The following is a 14980-nucleotide window of genomic DNA, read 5'->3' on the forward strand; positions in this document are numbered from 1 at the left end:
TTCAATTTGATCCCTGTAAGTGTGGACATGAACTAGCTAGCAGAGCAGAGCTGACACACAGCAGGGTGACGGATACAGCCTCCAAAAACCCTACAGTCTAATCATTTAGGTTATATTTTCTACAGTCAGTTTTATCTGCCATTAACTCAGAAAAGGCAACCATCTTTTCATAAAAAGCAATCTGGATCTAACCTCATCCACCTCTCCACAGAACATTGGAAGACTTGAATCTTACAGAGTTGGAGTACTTCAGATTATAGAGTCCTTTTAGAAAGGGAGTGAATGAGCAGGGCAGCACCGAGCACAGCAGCAGCTTCTTTTCTTTCTTTTTTTTTGCATCTGAAGGTTTTATGAGGAGGAGCTCATTTGTTCTGCTTTAAATGCTCTCACTATTTTGGGTGCATACCAAGTTGTTTCTCTTGTCTCTTTATTCAAACCTTTCCTAAAGCCATAACATGATGCTTTTTTCCTTCCCATCACATATAAACTCATTTGACCAAAGCAAAAATGAAATACTGCATTTCCAAACATATGTGGACAACCAATATTTGGTATTATAGCTATCCACATACTTTTGGCCATATAGTATATCATTCATCTAGCAGATACCAAGATGCTTACATACCATTGGCAGACTTGTTTATGTTTCCTGTCATTGTTCGTCCCTATCCTATATATGTCACCATGCTTCCAGAAAATATATATGAGCTTGCATTCAAAAATATATCAAGATCTGATGCATTTCTTATGCCTCGCGTAAAAATTCAAATAGAATTTATCATTTAAAAACAATCCACTATTTGGTCCCATAATGAACAAAAGGGAAAAACAATTTAAAACATAATTTCTCCATCCCATTTTATGTGGGGAAAAAAAATCCCCCCCCCCCATCTCTCATTCTGATAGGACGAGTAGCATCAGAATAGGTAGGGGGCTGACAGGAGAGATCAGAGGTGACTGTCTGATTCACATTTGTCAGCAGTTCCGTTCTCCAGCGACCAGGAGGACAGTCCCAGTTCACTGAAGTTCATGTTGCTCTCGTTGAGCCGTCGTACGCGGTAGGTTTCATAGTGGATGTTGTGTGTCACCTCTTTCAGGTCCTGCAGGTGAGACCTTTACAAAAAAAAAAACGACACACACATACACACACACACACACAGAAAGATTCACAATTTGGTATCTGATTCATGTAACACATTAATGTTATTTCCTCTTCTGTGGACCATTTCTATATCCTTCTGTAGGAAATATAATTTTCCATTTCTAATGTCAGGAATTACTTGATGCAGCGATCGATGATCCCTAATAACCACTACATACAGTTAAATATCCATATCTTCATTTGTTATCTTTAAAGACTGTGTAAAGTGAATTCAGACATTTTCTTCTAAACACATTAAATAGGTCATAAATATATTTCTAAAAAATGTGTAAAAAGCATTTCAACCATTTAGATTTGAATTGTGGAGCTAGGCTTCACAAACTGTGTTTCAACATTTCTGTGTTCAGGATTTAGTGGGGGGGGTCTGATTAGCATAAACCCGCCCCTGCTGCTGTAGAGGTATAAATACATTCAGCACACACTACTACTACTACAGTCTCAGGGGCGATTGCTCTGAGACAACAAGGGAAGCTCGCCTTCCCCTAAAATGTCATCAAATAAATTGTCACAACTGTCATATTGAATTCACACTAAAATGATAATTTACATTACATTAAATCTACACTTGAATGCGTTCGATTTTACAACTATGACATCCTGTAACCAGCTGTTAATTGCAGACGCTGTTATTTTCCAAAGTGATTCCCCTATCACACACTGGCAGTCCGCCGCAGACTCAGAGCGTCAACGGTGTTCAATGAGGCTTCTCCCAACAGCTGTTTTGGGCGGGACAAGCCAGGATAAGATGCTCATTGGATAATGCAACAAACTCTGCCCGCCCCTGGATGCTGAGCGTCTCTGGCGGTCAATGGAGCAGTGGGCGGGGTCGGACGCTCTGCTTCTGTATGATGATTGGAGGAAATGTTTTATAGGGCTCAAAGCCCTTGACAGACAGCTTTGGATAGGCTGACTCTTCTGAGTGTAGTTTTGACTTTCTCGCTAAATCTGGCGACTTTCCAACTCTTCTTGGCGACTTTTTTTCTCAAAGGCGACTATCGACAGATCTAGCAAGTTTTTCTGGTGTTATTAGAGAGTTTTCTGATGTTTTGGAGACTCTGACATGAAAGCAGGTATCACTCTGTCCTCAACGAGCAGCGGGTGCTGCTGCGAGCCCTGCCCCCGTCCCAAAGCACTCACAGACGGTCAGGTTCACCAAAAAAACCCCAAAAAACCTAGAAATCAATCTTGTTACTCATCAATGACATATCCAAGACTGTTATAATCCCCCCAAAGCAACTTCAATTTGCATTCAGTATATTGGAAATAATCACCTTTTCATAGGGTGATTATTTCACCTTTTACTATAGGGCTCTGTTACCTGGGTGGGTGAGGTGTTAAGTGTTGCTTTAAGGCCCTTTGTCCTGTGCAGGCCTACCTGGGCAGGCTAGTGGCTAGTTTTGAAAATCTTTTTTTGAGTGTGTGTTGATGTGGTTCTACGGCTTAGATTAAGCATACAACAGCCTCAATTAAACACTCCTTTTATTTGTAACTGCCTCGCTTCAATATGACAAGTTTTATGATGAAGATGTAAAGTGAGCTTCCCCTGTTTAAAACACCAGCAGCCTCCACTGTACAGTCTACAGAAGCAGAAAGCTCTCAGACGTAGCGTTCATGTTTCTGGTAGAGGTGGTGACTTTGATTGACAGGTGACACTTGGTAGGGGGCGGGGTTTCAGCGAACTCTGTGGGCACTCCCACAGTGTTTGGTAGCAGAGAAAGAGGCTGAGTTTTACACAACTTTGAAGCCTAATTTCATATATTTTGCGATTTTTTTAATCATTCAAATTTGGCAGGGTGGTTAACAACACACTTTTCTGTGGTAGGTCAAACTCAGAACATATATTTATTCTTACTTTACACGGACTTTAAGCATGCTCTGTCTTCTCACCTTAAATTGGTCTGCTCTTGTTTTCATTGAAGCATGAACTTTCTGATTTGGTGAATTGATTGTATTCATTATCTGTTGTTGTCTCTGTTTCAGTGTTGGCCATTGTGGCCTTTTTATGGTTGTTTTGTTCTGATGTCGTCATGATGTTAACTGTGGTCTGTCTTTTTTTCTGTATTTTTTTTATTTTTTATTGTTATATTGTCTTTTGTATTGTCTAGTCTATGTTTGTATGTTGAATCAATGTCTGTTTATATGTCTGGACCCCCTCGAAAAGGAGATGAGGCATCTCAAGGGGTTTATCCAAATAAATACATTTCAATATATGAATCATTAATGCATAATCTGGGCCTGTAGATATCCGGATGACAGATTCCAGTCTTGGACCTACTAGCTTCAGTGTTGATTTTCAAAGTGCTTCTCTCTCCTCTCCTTCCTCTCTCTCCTCACTACCACAACCAGTCGACCTGCTCTATGTGTAAAGTGCCTTGTGATGACTTTTGTTGTGATTTGGCGCTATATAAATAAAGATTGATTGATTGATCAGGCAATACCTGCAGAATGTGAATGATTTGTGTGTGGTATGTGTTTTATTTTTTAGAAGCCTGCTAATTATTTATTGTTATTGTTTTCTTGCACTTTCGTTGTACTTGTACAATGACAATAAAGACATATTCTATATTCTAAAGAGAAACCACAGAGTAAAAAAAACAAAAAAACTGCTAAAACTCAACACACTGGCCATCTCTGGCTTGACTGACATATTCCCAGGTTAAATAAAGCTGAAAGGAGCATTGTGTGAGTGGATTATCTCTCTCACAATGCAGTTAACAAAGAATAATAGATTTAAATTTATGGAATGGATAATCCACGATGAGCCATTAGAATCAGAGTTTAGCACACAGCTCACCAGGGATCAACCAATTAATGATCACAACAGATTCCAGTCAGATTAGTATTATTACTGAATTAAAGTTGACTAGTGCTGTAGCCTAGTAACAGCTGAAACAGCTTGCTTCCACATATGAGGATTTATTTATGAACTTTGAAGAGAAAACTGTGTCAGAGTTGTGTCTCAGGTCAATAACAACTGAGTGTCTACTATGCTAAAGGTTTTTGGCAAGAATATGTCGTTGGAAACAGCTACCCTCTTATATGGCCTCTTGTAATCACATGATAACATGATTGATGGCTATGAAAAGCTATTATCTGGACTTTTCTGTTCCACTCATGACACATCTACATGCCTCAGATTGCTTTAAACAAATCTGTTCATATGATGTATCCGCCCACCTAAGTTGTAACATTGTACATGTAAATGTGCAAGTTAAAGAGTACAGTTTAGACCTGCTCTATGTGTAAAGCGCCTTGAGATGACATTTGTTGTGATTTGGTGCTATATAAATCCAGATTGACTGATTAATACATCACATTACTTCACATTTTACATTTCAAACTCATCTTGTTGTCTTTCCTCTATAGTAGCATTATCCACTGATAAGCTTTTCATGATGCACATTTCAGCCACCACAGACCAGCCTGAGGTCACATGATCCTCACTCTGCAGGCTATAGTGTTCCTCACAAATGATCCATATGTTATATTGACCCCTGTGTAAGAGTGCAGTCTAACTCACCTGATAAGTAAATCTCTCAGGTTGGCAAACTCACAGTGCGCCACATTTTCAACTGTGAACATAGAAACAGAAGGTTAATAAAGTCTCTGTTTTCGTTTTTTTCTTGTTCTAGTTTTATTTTGATGATGTTTTATTTATACTTCAACATATGGTCAGCATATATCCAAATGTGTCTTTAATATGGCAGAATGTCCAACATTCATTTCTCCAATAACTGCATCAGACTCAGCTAAGAGATGAGGGTGATGTATTGGAAGAAATGGTAGTTAAACAGTCAATGATATACTTTTGTGTAAAAGTTCGAGTCATTCCAGGTTGGATTGAAGCAGCTGCTGCAGGTGTCAGACATGAGATCAGAATCCATGTACAGAGGCAACTGTAAGAATGAATGAGGTAACGCTGATATTAAACTGCTGCCTTACCTTCAATGATTCCCCACTTTGTTTTACGACCCAGCACCTTGTTTCCATTCACCTGGTGCTCCTTGTCGGTTCCCACCACAGCAAAGGGAATGCTTTCCTGGATACACAATATATGAGCACATCTTACTCAGAAGAATATATCATTTTATGACATGTTATACCTACAGTATCAGTGCACTGTACATAATTATAGGTGCTAATCTCACCTGATACACATGTACAAATTTGACCTGTGTTTATGATTTGTTAAATTTATTTTAATGTATTTATTTTTGTTTAACAAAATCAGCATTCAAACATTCATCATATTCTAAAATAGTGAATGTGAATGTCTTTTTTTCCATTTGATTAATCAAACAAAAGGATTAATCAAACATTTATTATTGACTGATGGAGAATTTATGAATGTGAATTGGTGTAGAGACTAATTATGAATCAGAATATGAACGGTGTTTAAGGGTTAAATAATGGTTACATGGTCTGTCACTTCATATTAGACCATCAGTTTTTCATTATACATTTCTAGAAGTGACCATCCTCATGACAGTCACACCAAGCATATTTTTAATTATATATATATATATATTTATATTAACATCCCATCAAGTACAGTGACCATGTGTGTAGAGTTACAGTTAGGATTAGAATGTGGGATAATCTAATTCCTTGCATACATAAACATACTACAAATAAAGCTGATTGTGATTGTGACTAAATGAAAGGAGTGGAGATGTTACCCTGATCCTGTCATTGAGTATGCGCTCCTCTGGATCCTCGTCATACTCTTTCTGTGGGTAAACACGAATCCCATTTGCCGTCAAGTCTTGTCTTATCTGTCAAAGAGTCAAATACAGGTCAGGGTCATTAGTTTACACTGGAGGTGATGTGTCAAGACAGTCACAGCAGACAATCAAGTCATATGATGTAGTGAGGTGATGAGAACATCAGCTAGAGGAAAAGAAAGTGATCTAAAGAAAGCAACCTTTGGATTATATGTTTGTTTGTTTGTGTGTGTGTGTGTGTGTGTGTGTGTGTGTGTGTTCCCTCACCCTCTCCTTAAACTCCTGTCTTTCCTCAATAGTGAGTGTGTCTGCTTTGGCAATGACGGGTACGATGCTCACTATCTTTCCCAGTCTCTTCATGAACTCCACATCAATGGGGCGTAACCTGGAAACAGACACAGATCTATGGTCAGTTGGAGGTCTATGGTGGCACAGTGGTGTGGAAACAGACACAGATCTCTATGAAGACTCACACCTCCAGACTAATCCACAATTTGTAGCCATGTGCAACACTACACTTTTATTATTATTATTGTTGTTATTATTATTATCATTCATTTGTTTATTTACTAATTAATTGGTTTACTCTACATATGAGTTGATTGCGTTCTTTTATCTTTTTGAGCCTTCACTTTTTAATGGTAGTTATTTGTTAGTTTGTTCTTCTATATTCCACTGAAAGGAGAAGCACTGGAATTTTGTTGTACAGTTGCTGTTCAATGACAATAAACTGTTTTGTTCTATTGTATTGTACGACTAAGTGTAACATTCAGCAGTAGTGGTCACTGCTTGCCTGTTCCTCCATAGGTTTCATTTCCTTTGACCAAATAAGGAGTTTGTGGAAACTGACAGCAATGATGGTGAGCAGCTATGGTCCAAACACACTGTTGTCTCAGTGAAGCAGCACATACAGTTATGTGATGTGCATCAAGTCCCTGGCACACGCAGGATGCAGCTTGTCAACTTTTGGGGGTTATTTCACTCATATGAGGAGTTAATTGCTCTAAATAAACCTCACTCATCCATGTGTTCTTTAAGCTCTTTAATCTTTACAAATCCATGAGTGTGGGTGATAGAAGAAGGAGATGATGTCAGAGAAGAAGTGAAGGAACAGTACAGTTGCCAGAATGTGTCTATTGAAGGTCCTGGTTCACCAACATCAGTGCACCCCTTGACTACCATGGGAGGGCAGCATCACTTCCAGAATACCTTTCAGTGTTTGATATTTGCTGTATGCTGCCAGAAAACATTTAACAAGCTCATCCAAAAAAACAAGCAGTTAAGTACTGTGATTCTGATTCTGATTCAATAACATTATGTTTGTGCAGAAGTGAATACTGACCTGTGTCCAGTGGCAGGGAGGAAGTAGATGCAGCAGTGGACTCTGGTGTCAGGTATTCTCCTCTTGCGGTTGACATGCAGCTCCTCTCTCAGGTATGTCTCATACTGCTCATTGACATACTTTACTATGGGCTCCCAGCTGGAGGGGAGCAACAGAAAAGCACCACATTATATTTTATAATGGAATGAAAATACCAAATACGATACAAAAACCAAACATTACTGTCTGACCTCTTCCCTGTCTGTAACACTCAGCATTAAGTCTATTGGTTCCTACTTGAAAACCATTTCAAAGCATATATAGTTTCATTTTGAAAAAAAGTGAAGTCAGCTGACCTCAATGGTTTTAACAAACTCAGACACTCTCTGACTCATCAGTGGCTAAATTGTAATTATGATTCAATCAATCTAATTTGTGTTCAACCTTACTTTTAATGCCAGGTTGAATTGTGGGTAAATGATTATCTATCATCAGGTTAGACAAAATCCAGGTTAAAAACATTTCTCTTCTCCTGTGCTTATGATTGAGCTCTTTTAAAGCACTTTATATTTTAATCTTTCATTTGCACTCTATGTCCTTTTAATGATTTTAAAGCAAATCATTATTTTATGCTACAACCTTATATATAATGCTCTATTCTTCTTTTATTTTGTATATTTATATTACTATTAGTGTGTGTGGGTTGGGGGTGTGGTTAATAGTATGTTTTAAGGTTTGGGTTTTATTGTTATTTCTCAAATTGCATGTTTTTATGTTTTTTTATTTCCAATTCTTACTGTTATGTTTGTTTTATGTAAAGTACATTGAGATGCCATTATGTTTCCATCTGACAGAAATGTAACAGTTAGAGTAGGTCAGTGACATGTTCACTCTGTACTCATGGTGTGAGTACTGATGTGAGTCAGAGTGCATCCACAACTAGCAAAAAGTGAAGCTGTGGGTCAAAGGCTGCAGACACTGGAAAGGAAATGCAGACAAGTAGAAAATATGATTGTTGCACTTTGTTCCTTTCTTTTATCTTTTATCTTTTATCTAGCACTTTGGCCAACTGAGGTTGTTTTAAATGTGCTATATGAATACACTTTTACTTGACTTGACTTATGTGAACTGCCTGTGCCTTCAAACTGGTGGATGATGCATAAAAAGAAATCAGCCCCAACACAATCCATCTGATGTGAATGCAAATATCTTTAAACTACAGCTGGGAGTCAGCACTGTTACCTCAGTGATGGTTTCATTTCACACAAAAACACATATCTCACTTTCCTAATGGCCTTTGACTGCACTATAGTTTCAATGATGTAATAATCTACATTCAAAGAAAACATATTTAGGGACAATTCAAGAGAAAATCCAAATTTGAATTATTATTATTTTGGATTACAACAACAGAAATCATTTTCTAGAAGTGCCTCTGTCTCCTCCTCTGCCTCCATCCATTCTTGTCTCCACTCTCGAACCACTCACCAGTTCTCATTATTTATCTGGTCTCCAAAACCTGGAGTGTCGATTACTGTCAGCTTCATCTTCACTCCCTTCTCTTCAATCACTAGACAGACAAACACAGGGAGGGATGGGTTACATGTGTACATACAAGTTTCCTTAATCCCTGACATCACTATCATTTTATGAGTTAGTACAGTAAATATATCACATGTTGGTCCTTCAAAGTAAAATTTGAAATTGTGCCAACAAAAGAAACTAGTCTCTTGTTTCAACAAAGTGAGAGAGTTTTGATAATGAAGGATCTTAATCTGTGATTCATCATGAAGTGAGAAACTTGTGTTCTGAAGGAAAACCAATTTTCAGAGTTCCTTGTGTAACGCTGGGTGTAGGTTAGCATCACCTTAATTAAATCTATTTTGGGTGGTGGGTAAGAAACAGCACAGACTTTTTTTGTGTGCAGCGTATCACTCCGCCCAATCTAAACTACGGTAAACCCTATGGACAAACTACATAGGAAGAAGTAGTTCCCAATCTAAATAACAATATAAATAATATATTTATCAAATCATGATCTATTATGGAAATCATTTTAAAACATCCAACCAATAACAAAATCATATATTCTTTAAAACAATTATTCACAAAAATAAATCTCATCTTACACTTGCATGTAGCATGTATCTTTTACAGTGTAAAGTCTCATAATTAAATAAACATTTCCTTTACTAATCTCTAGCAATTAGAAAAAAAACACAGTAGACACACCATACTATATACACAGTTTTTCAGGAAAACTGGTGCAAACAGTCATATATATTCATATTTGTGATTGATGTCTGAAGAAAGACTTGAAATGTTCTTGGTTTGGAGGTTGAGCTTGGTCGTGGGAATGCTAAATGCTTGTAAGCAGCAGTAAGACAAACGTGTGTGTGGTGTGTGTACATAATATATGTGACGATGAGATCAAAGTCATACCTTGTGAAGTTTTTACCTTCACTGAGTCAGTGTAATGTGTGTGAGCTCACGTGTGTGGTGAGGTGTGAATGTGTGAGGGGAGCTGTAGAAACAGAGTGAGGACTATCATTTAGCTCCATTGTCAATGGTGAGTAAGCACACAGGAACCTCCTCTGAGCGGAAGCATTGGAGCAAACATCTGGAACCTGATCATTAAGATTTTCACTAACCTGCAATAAAGTAGCACATACACTGTCTACACCAGTCAGCCAGTCTGGTTTCACTGGTATAGTAACACAAAGAGGAACTTTGACACTAAAAACACTGTAACGTTGAAACATAGAAGATGAAGATTTGACTCATTTGGACTCTGAAGCTTCATATTAGCTTCACATCTACTTTTAAATCCATGTTTACACAGAAGGAGGACTGTGGATTTAGTCCTCCATCACTTCCATTGTAAGAGTATTATGAAGAGATCTTCTAATGGTCAGTATGAACAGGAGGAATCATTACAACAACATAATCCCGATTAAATCATTCCATTTGATTTCTGGCTCCTCTGGTCCATATGTCAAAGTGTCCTTGGGCAGAACACTGACCCCAAATTGCTCCCAAAAGCTGTGTGAACTGTGTGTGAGTGTGTGTGTGAATGATTAGAACAGCCTCTGCCATCAGTGTATGAATGTTTGTGTGAATGGGTGAATGTGACTTTTAGTGTTAAGTGCCTTGAGTGATCAGAAGACTAGAAAATCACTATACTGTAGATAAATACAGTCTATTTAGCTTTAAAAACACACACGCACACACACACACACACACACACACACACACACACACACACACACACACACACACACACACACACACACACACACACACACACACACACACACACACACACACACAGCTTACTAGGTTTCTCATGGACTTACATTTGTTTGTAGGACACAATTGTGCAACTGTGTTTCACTTCCCAAATTCAACTGGATTTATAGGTAGTGAGGACAGAGTGGCCTCTCAGCAGCACACACAGCAGAGCACAGCAGCAGAATGTTGAGAGTGAGTAACTGCAGTATAACTCCAGAGTTGAAGCTTTAGGGAAGTTTCCACCATAAGGATTTTTACAGAGACAAGAGGCTGGAGGCCAGAGGCAGTGAGACTGTAAATGTCTCTGTTTGTCCCTGAAGCTGTGATGGTAAATATAAAACCTGCCTGCAAAGGTGTGAGTGAGAGGTATGACTGGAAAGTTAGTGAGAATAGCTATACTCATCCTGTATACAGTACGATATAATACAGAATGACTTTAGTCTTTGGCCGAGATATAAAAAGCTAAATGTCACATGGGATTATGCATTTAAAGAGAAACACAGGTCAAAGATCCAGTTTCATTCTGACAGTCCTGTCATGTGGAGGCGAGCTTCACTTCCTCACCTCCTCATCACACCACCTTGATTTCATGACCATGCTCCTAGAACAGTAGTCTGTCCATTCAGCACTGTGAGGTCTAGACTCTAGAGTGAGTGTGTTGGAGACCTTCTGACCTTTTGTCTGCAAAGATGTTCCACTGATCAACATCAATGTCCTGCTTTCCATGTCATCATCTCTGGATCTTTATTGCCATTTAAAGACCTTCCCTGTGGCTCCACCATCAAGTCTGATTTTACACTTGTACACAGGAAGTATCTCAGTATAACGGACACACTTTGCTGTGCACATTCCTGCTCCCTACATCATGATTGTATGTGATTTGCATTGCCTGGTCCTTACCCTGACTTTACCTCTGGCAAGATTCTGATAGCAAAATCATCATCAGTTTGTACAGTACAACTAGGGATGCAATGGTACTCGGTAAAATATTGAACCGTTAGTGTATAGTAGTCAAGGAATAAGCGGCAGTTTACCATTCGAAAGTGTCGTGTTTAGTAACTGTTAACTTGAAAGGAAAGTGTAAAGTGTTATATTATTCAGTACACCAGTGATATTATGAAATGCAGTTTTTGCCGACAAGCAAAATAAAGAGATAATTTTGGGAGAAAAAAAGTTGTTCTCTTTACGCACAAAACACGTACCGAAACCGAACCGAAACCGTGGCCCAAAAAACGATGTACGGACCGTACCGTGGGTTACCTGTACCATTGCACCCCTAAGTACAACACGTTCTTTACATGGGATGTAATTAATATTCAGCCTCTAGGTGTTGCTAGCTGGCTTTTCACAATAAGTGTCACCTGATGTTCAAGTCATTTCATTACAGAATTAAAATACAGAATTTCCTTAATCAAAGCTATTACTTATTATATTGAAATGCATGAAACTGTTCAGCTCCCTGTACCTCCCACTCCCATCAATGTATGGTATATTTATTGTTTATTATATATAGTATTTGGAGATTGTTTTATCCTACCTACCTATCTACCAATAAACCTTACCCTTTATTGTTTCTTTGTTATATATCACTGTGTCCTTCACACACAAAAGTGAGCCTTTAAGCATGGTAAAGTGGTAACAAACAGATCATCCCATCACCCTCACTAATCCTCTGGAGGTTAAATAGAACACAAATGATGTGATGAGCAGAAACTTCTATGCAGAAACTCTGCTTCTGAATCATGACCATATTTAGGCTTTTTACTGAGATGCTGTCCTCCTCAACAGCTCACTGTAATGTGACATTTAGACAAAGCTGGAGTTCCCTTGAGGAGTTTTCTTGTGTTTTCTGTGTTTCAGAGTGTGCAGAGCGTAAATGTGACATGCATTTACATGTTGGAAGATCCATGTGAGAGTGCTGGAGAAGATGTTTATGGAAGATGTCATGGTGTGCAGCTTCACATTCTTGGAGTGACAGTTGAAAAAGAGCATTCCTCTAACACAGAGAGACAGAGATAATGTGTGTGTGTGTGTGTGTGTGTGTGTGTGTGTGTGTGTGTGTGTGTGTGTGTGTGTGTGTGTGTGTGTGTGAGGAGGAACTTCAGAAGATAGATGTTTCATGTCTGTGGCCAGAGGTGTTCTTTTAGGCCAACACACACACACACACACACACACACACACACACACACACACACACACACACACACACACACACACACACACCACACACACACACACACACACACACACCTAATGACAGCTATGATATGTGACTTTGACCACTTTTCAACCAAATTACTCTACTAATTCTCTGAATATAGGATAATTATTTATACCAAAAAAAAGAATGTAAGCAAATGTAAGGCCAGGTAACTAGGTAACTCCCCACAGTAAACAAACAAAACAACAAAACCTTGTCACAATCCGCCTATTTTGATTAAATGCATCTATTAAGGCTTCTGAATTAAGTGCTCAGTAAGAAAAATACAGAAATCTCCTAATAAAAAAGTTTCAAAGTGTATCTTACAACAACAGTCAGGAGCCCAAATCAACATTGGAAGTTTTTCTTACTGTAATGATTCCTCCTGTTCATACTGACCATTAGAAGATCTCTTCATAATACTCTTACAATGGAAGTGATGGAGGACTAAATCCACAGTCCTCCTTCTGTGTAAACATGGATTTAAAAGTAGATGTGAAGCTAATATGAAGCTTCAGAGTCCAAATGAATCAAATCTTCATCTTCTATGTTTCAACGTTACAGTGTTTTTAGTGTCAAAGTCTTTTTGTTACTATACTTCCACCACAGAGAAACAGGAAACACTAAGAGGGAATTTGATGCTAAAAAGACTTTAAATGTGTCAGATATCACTTGATATGAATAACTCACACTGATGAAGACTCATAGAAGCTGATCATCTACTTTGAAATGAGTGTGTGGACACACTGTGGATTTAGTCCTCCATCACTTCCATTGAAGTGGTTTAAGACATAAGAAAAGTCTGGTTTCCATTTTACAGTTGGCAGCATCTTATATAAAATACTTAGGAGACCCTCAACTGTGACTTATCTAAAAGGGTTAGGACCACGCCTACTGCTTCCTAGAGAATTGGTTTTCAAAGTGAAAGGTGAGCCTCCCCAGGAGGGCTCCAAACAGTTTCAGGGGAGGCTCAGAGAATGGAAAAATATGAGAGTGGAAAAATATTAGATTATTTATCAAAAGGAGATCACGTACAGTCACATGATTTGGTTCACGTTCTGAGAGAAGTTTTGGTGAATTTGACCATTTTCGCCACTTTCCCACTGTCAGAAACGAATAAATGCCTTAGGATAGACTTTTTATGTATGTGGTGTAGTATGAAGTATGTCAAACAGCAACATTAGGCTATCTTGGCTCAATTGATGATAGTCTATGGAATCAAATAACATAATCATGTTCCCATAGGCATCCAGGAATTGAGTGAAACTAAGCAAGTAAGGAGCGGGTGAGGGGGCGTTTTTTTCCAAGCCTTCTATCTGTTTAAGTCTTTATCAAATAAAGTTCTCTCTTTAAAGGATATAATATCAGCCTGTGACTGGATGCACACTGTGAAATAACCCAATCAGGACTTATTTAATAACAGATATGCAACATCATTCAAAACTAGAGCTGGGAGTCCTGGGAAACAAGTTAAAGTAAAGTGATATGAAAGTAGGTTGTGAGAGCTGTCTCCCATTAGGTCACCTGTCATATGTCTTCACTCTAACCTGAACTGCTAATAGAAAGAGAAGGAGAGAGAGAGAACAAAAACCTACTGACTTTTACTTTTTTCAAGTGCATACAGTGTGCTTGGGTCCTCGTGGATGTCTATATTTGACATTGATAAACATGGGCATCTAATATTTGTGAATGTCGAATGTGCACGTGTGTGTGTGTGAGCTGACATCGACTCACAGGTGAACCATTATGCCAGTCGTTGTCTTCTCCATCCTACTGTATGCGTGTGTGTGTGTGTGTGTGTGTGTGTGCATGTATTTGTGGACTCACCGTGGCTGACTGAATGCAGTTTGACTGTTTTACAGATCTTTTCTTCATAGCTGGGTGTACAGGATTTCCGGCTGACTTTGGACTTGAACAGAGTGTTGACCAATGTCGACTTCCCCAAACCACTCTGACCTGTAGAGACACGAAAACATGTTTTTACACACACTCTATGTATGACTGTAAGAATATGCATGATTTATTCTGTAGGAAAACAATAAAAAGCTGTAAAAATGTTTGTTCCAAGTGACATAAAGACTTTGCATTGTGCCTGCTATTGCTTCCTTATATTTCTAATTAAACAGGCATTGGTTAGGAGGGCTCCCCCCAGCTTAAGTTGCACTAATCAATATTTTTATATGAAATGTAAAAGTGTTACTGATAGTGACAAAGCCCAAGAGAATTATTACAATCCCACTCATCTCTACTGAGCTTTTCAGCTCACTGTTTCTAGTAAATGT

General features: G+C 38.5%; 1 protein-coding gene across 3 annotated transcripts in view; it reads right to left on the reverse strand.

The window, feature by feature from the left end:
* Positions 1–612: 612 nt before the first annotated feature.
* The window catches only part of septin12 (septin 12), a 58452-nt gene continuing 44084 nt past the window's right edge, over positions 613–14980 (reverse strand). For all 3 annotated transcript variants that reach the window (XM_053337755.1, XM_053337756.1, XM_053337754.1), the window contains exons 3-10: positions 14526–14654; positions 8696–8777; positions 7229–7366; positions 6154–6271; positions 5842–5937; positions 5105–5201; positions 4683–4734; positions 613–1113 (exon numbers count right to left, since the gene is read on the reverse strand). In XM_053337755.1, coding sequence (XP_053193730.1) covers positions 948–1113; positions 4683–4734; positions 5105–5201; positions 5842–5937; positions 6154–6271; positions 7229–7366; positions 8696–8777; positions 14526–14654 — 878 coding nt within the window. In that variant the 3' untranslated portion in view covers positions 613–947. The remainder of the gene's footprint in view (positions 1114–4682; positions 4735–5104; positions 5202–5841; positions 5938–6153; positions 6272–7228; positions 7367–8695; positions 8778–14525; positions 14655–14980) is intronic.

Source organism: Scomber japonicus, chromosome 18 (assembly GCF_027409825.1).
Source record: "Scomber japonicus isolate fScoJap1 chromosome 18, fScoJap1.pri, whole genome shotgun sequence".
In the NCBI taxonomy this organism is placed as follows: Eukaryota; Metazoa; Chordata; class Actinopteri; order Scombriformes; family Scombridae; genus Scomber; species Scomber japonicus.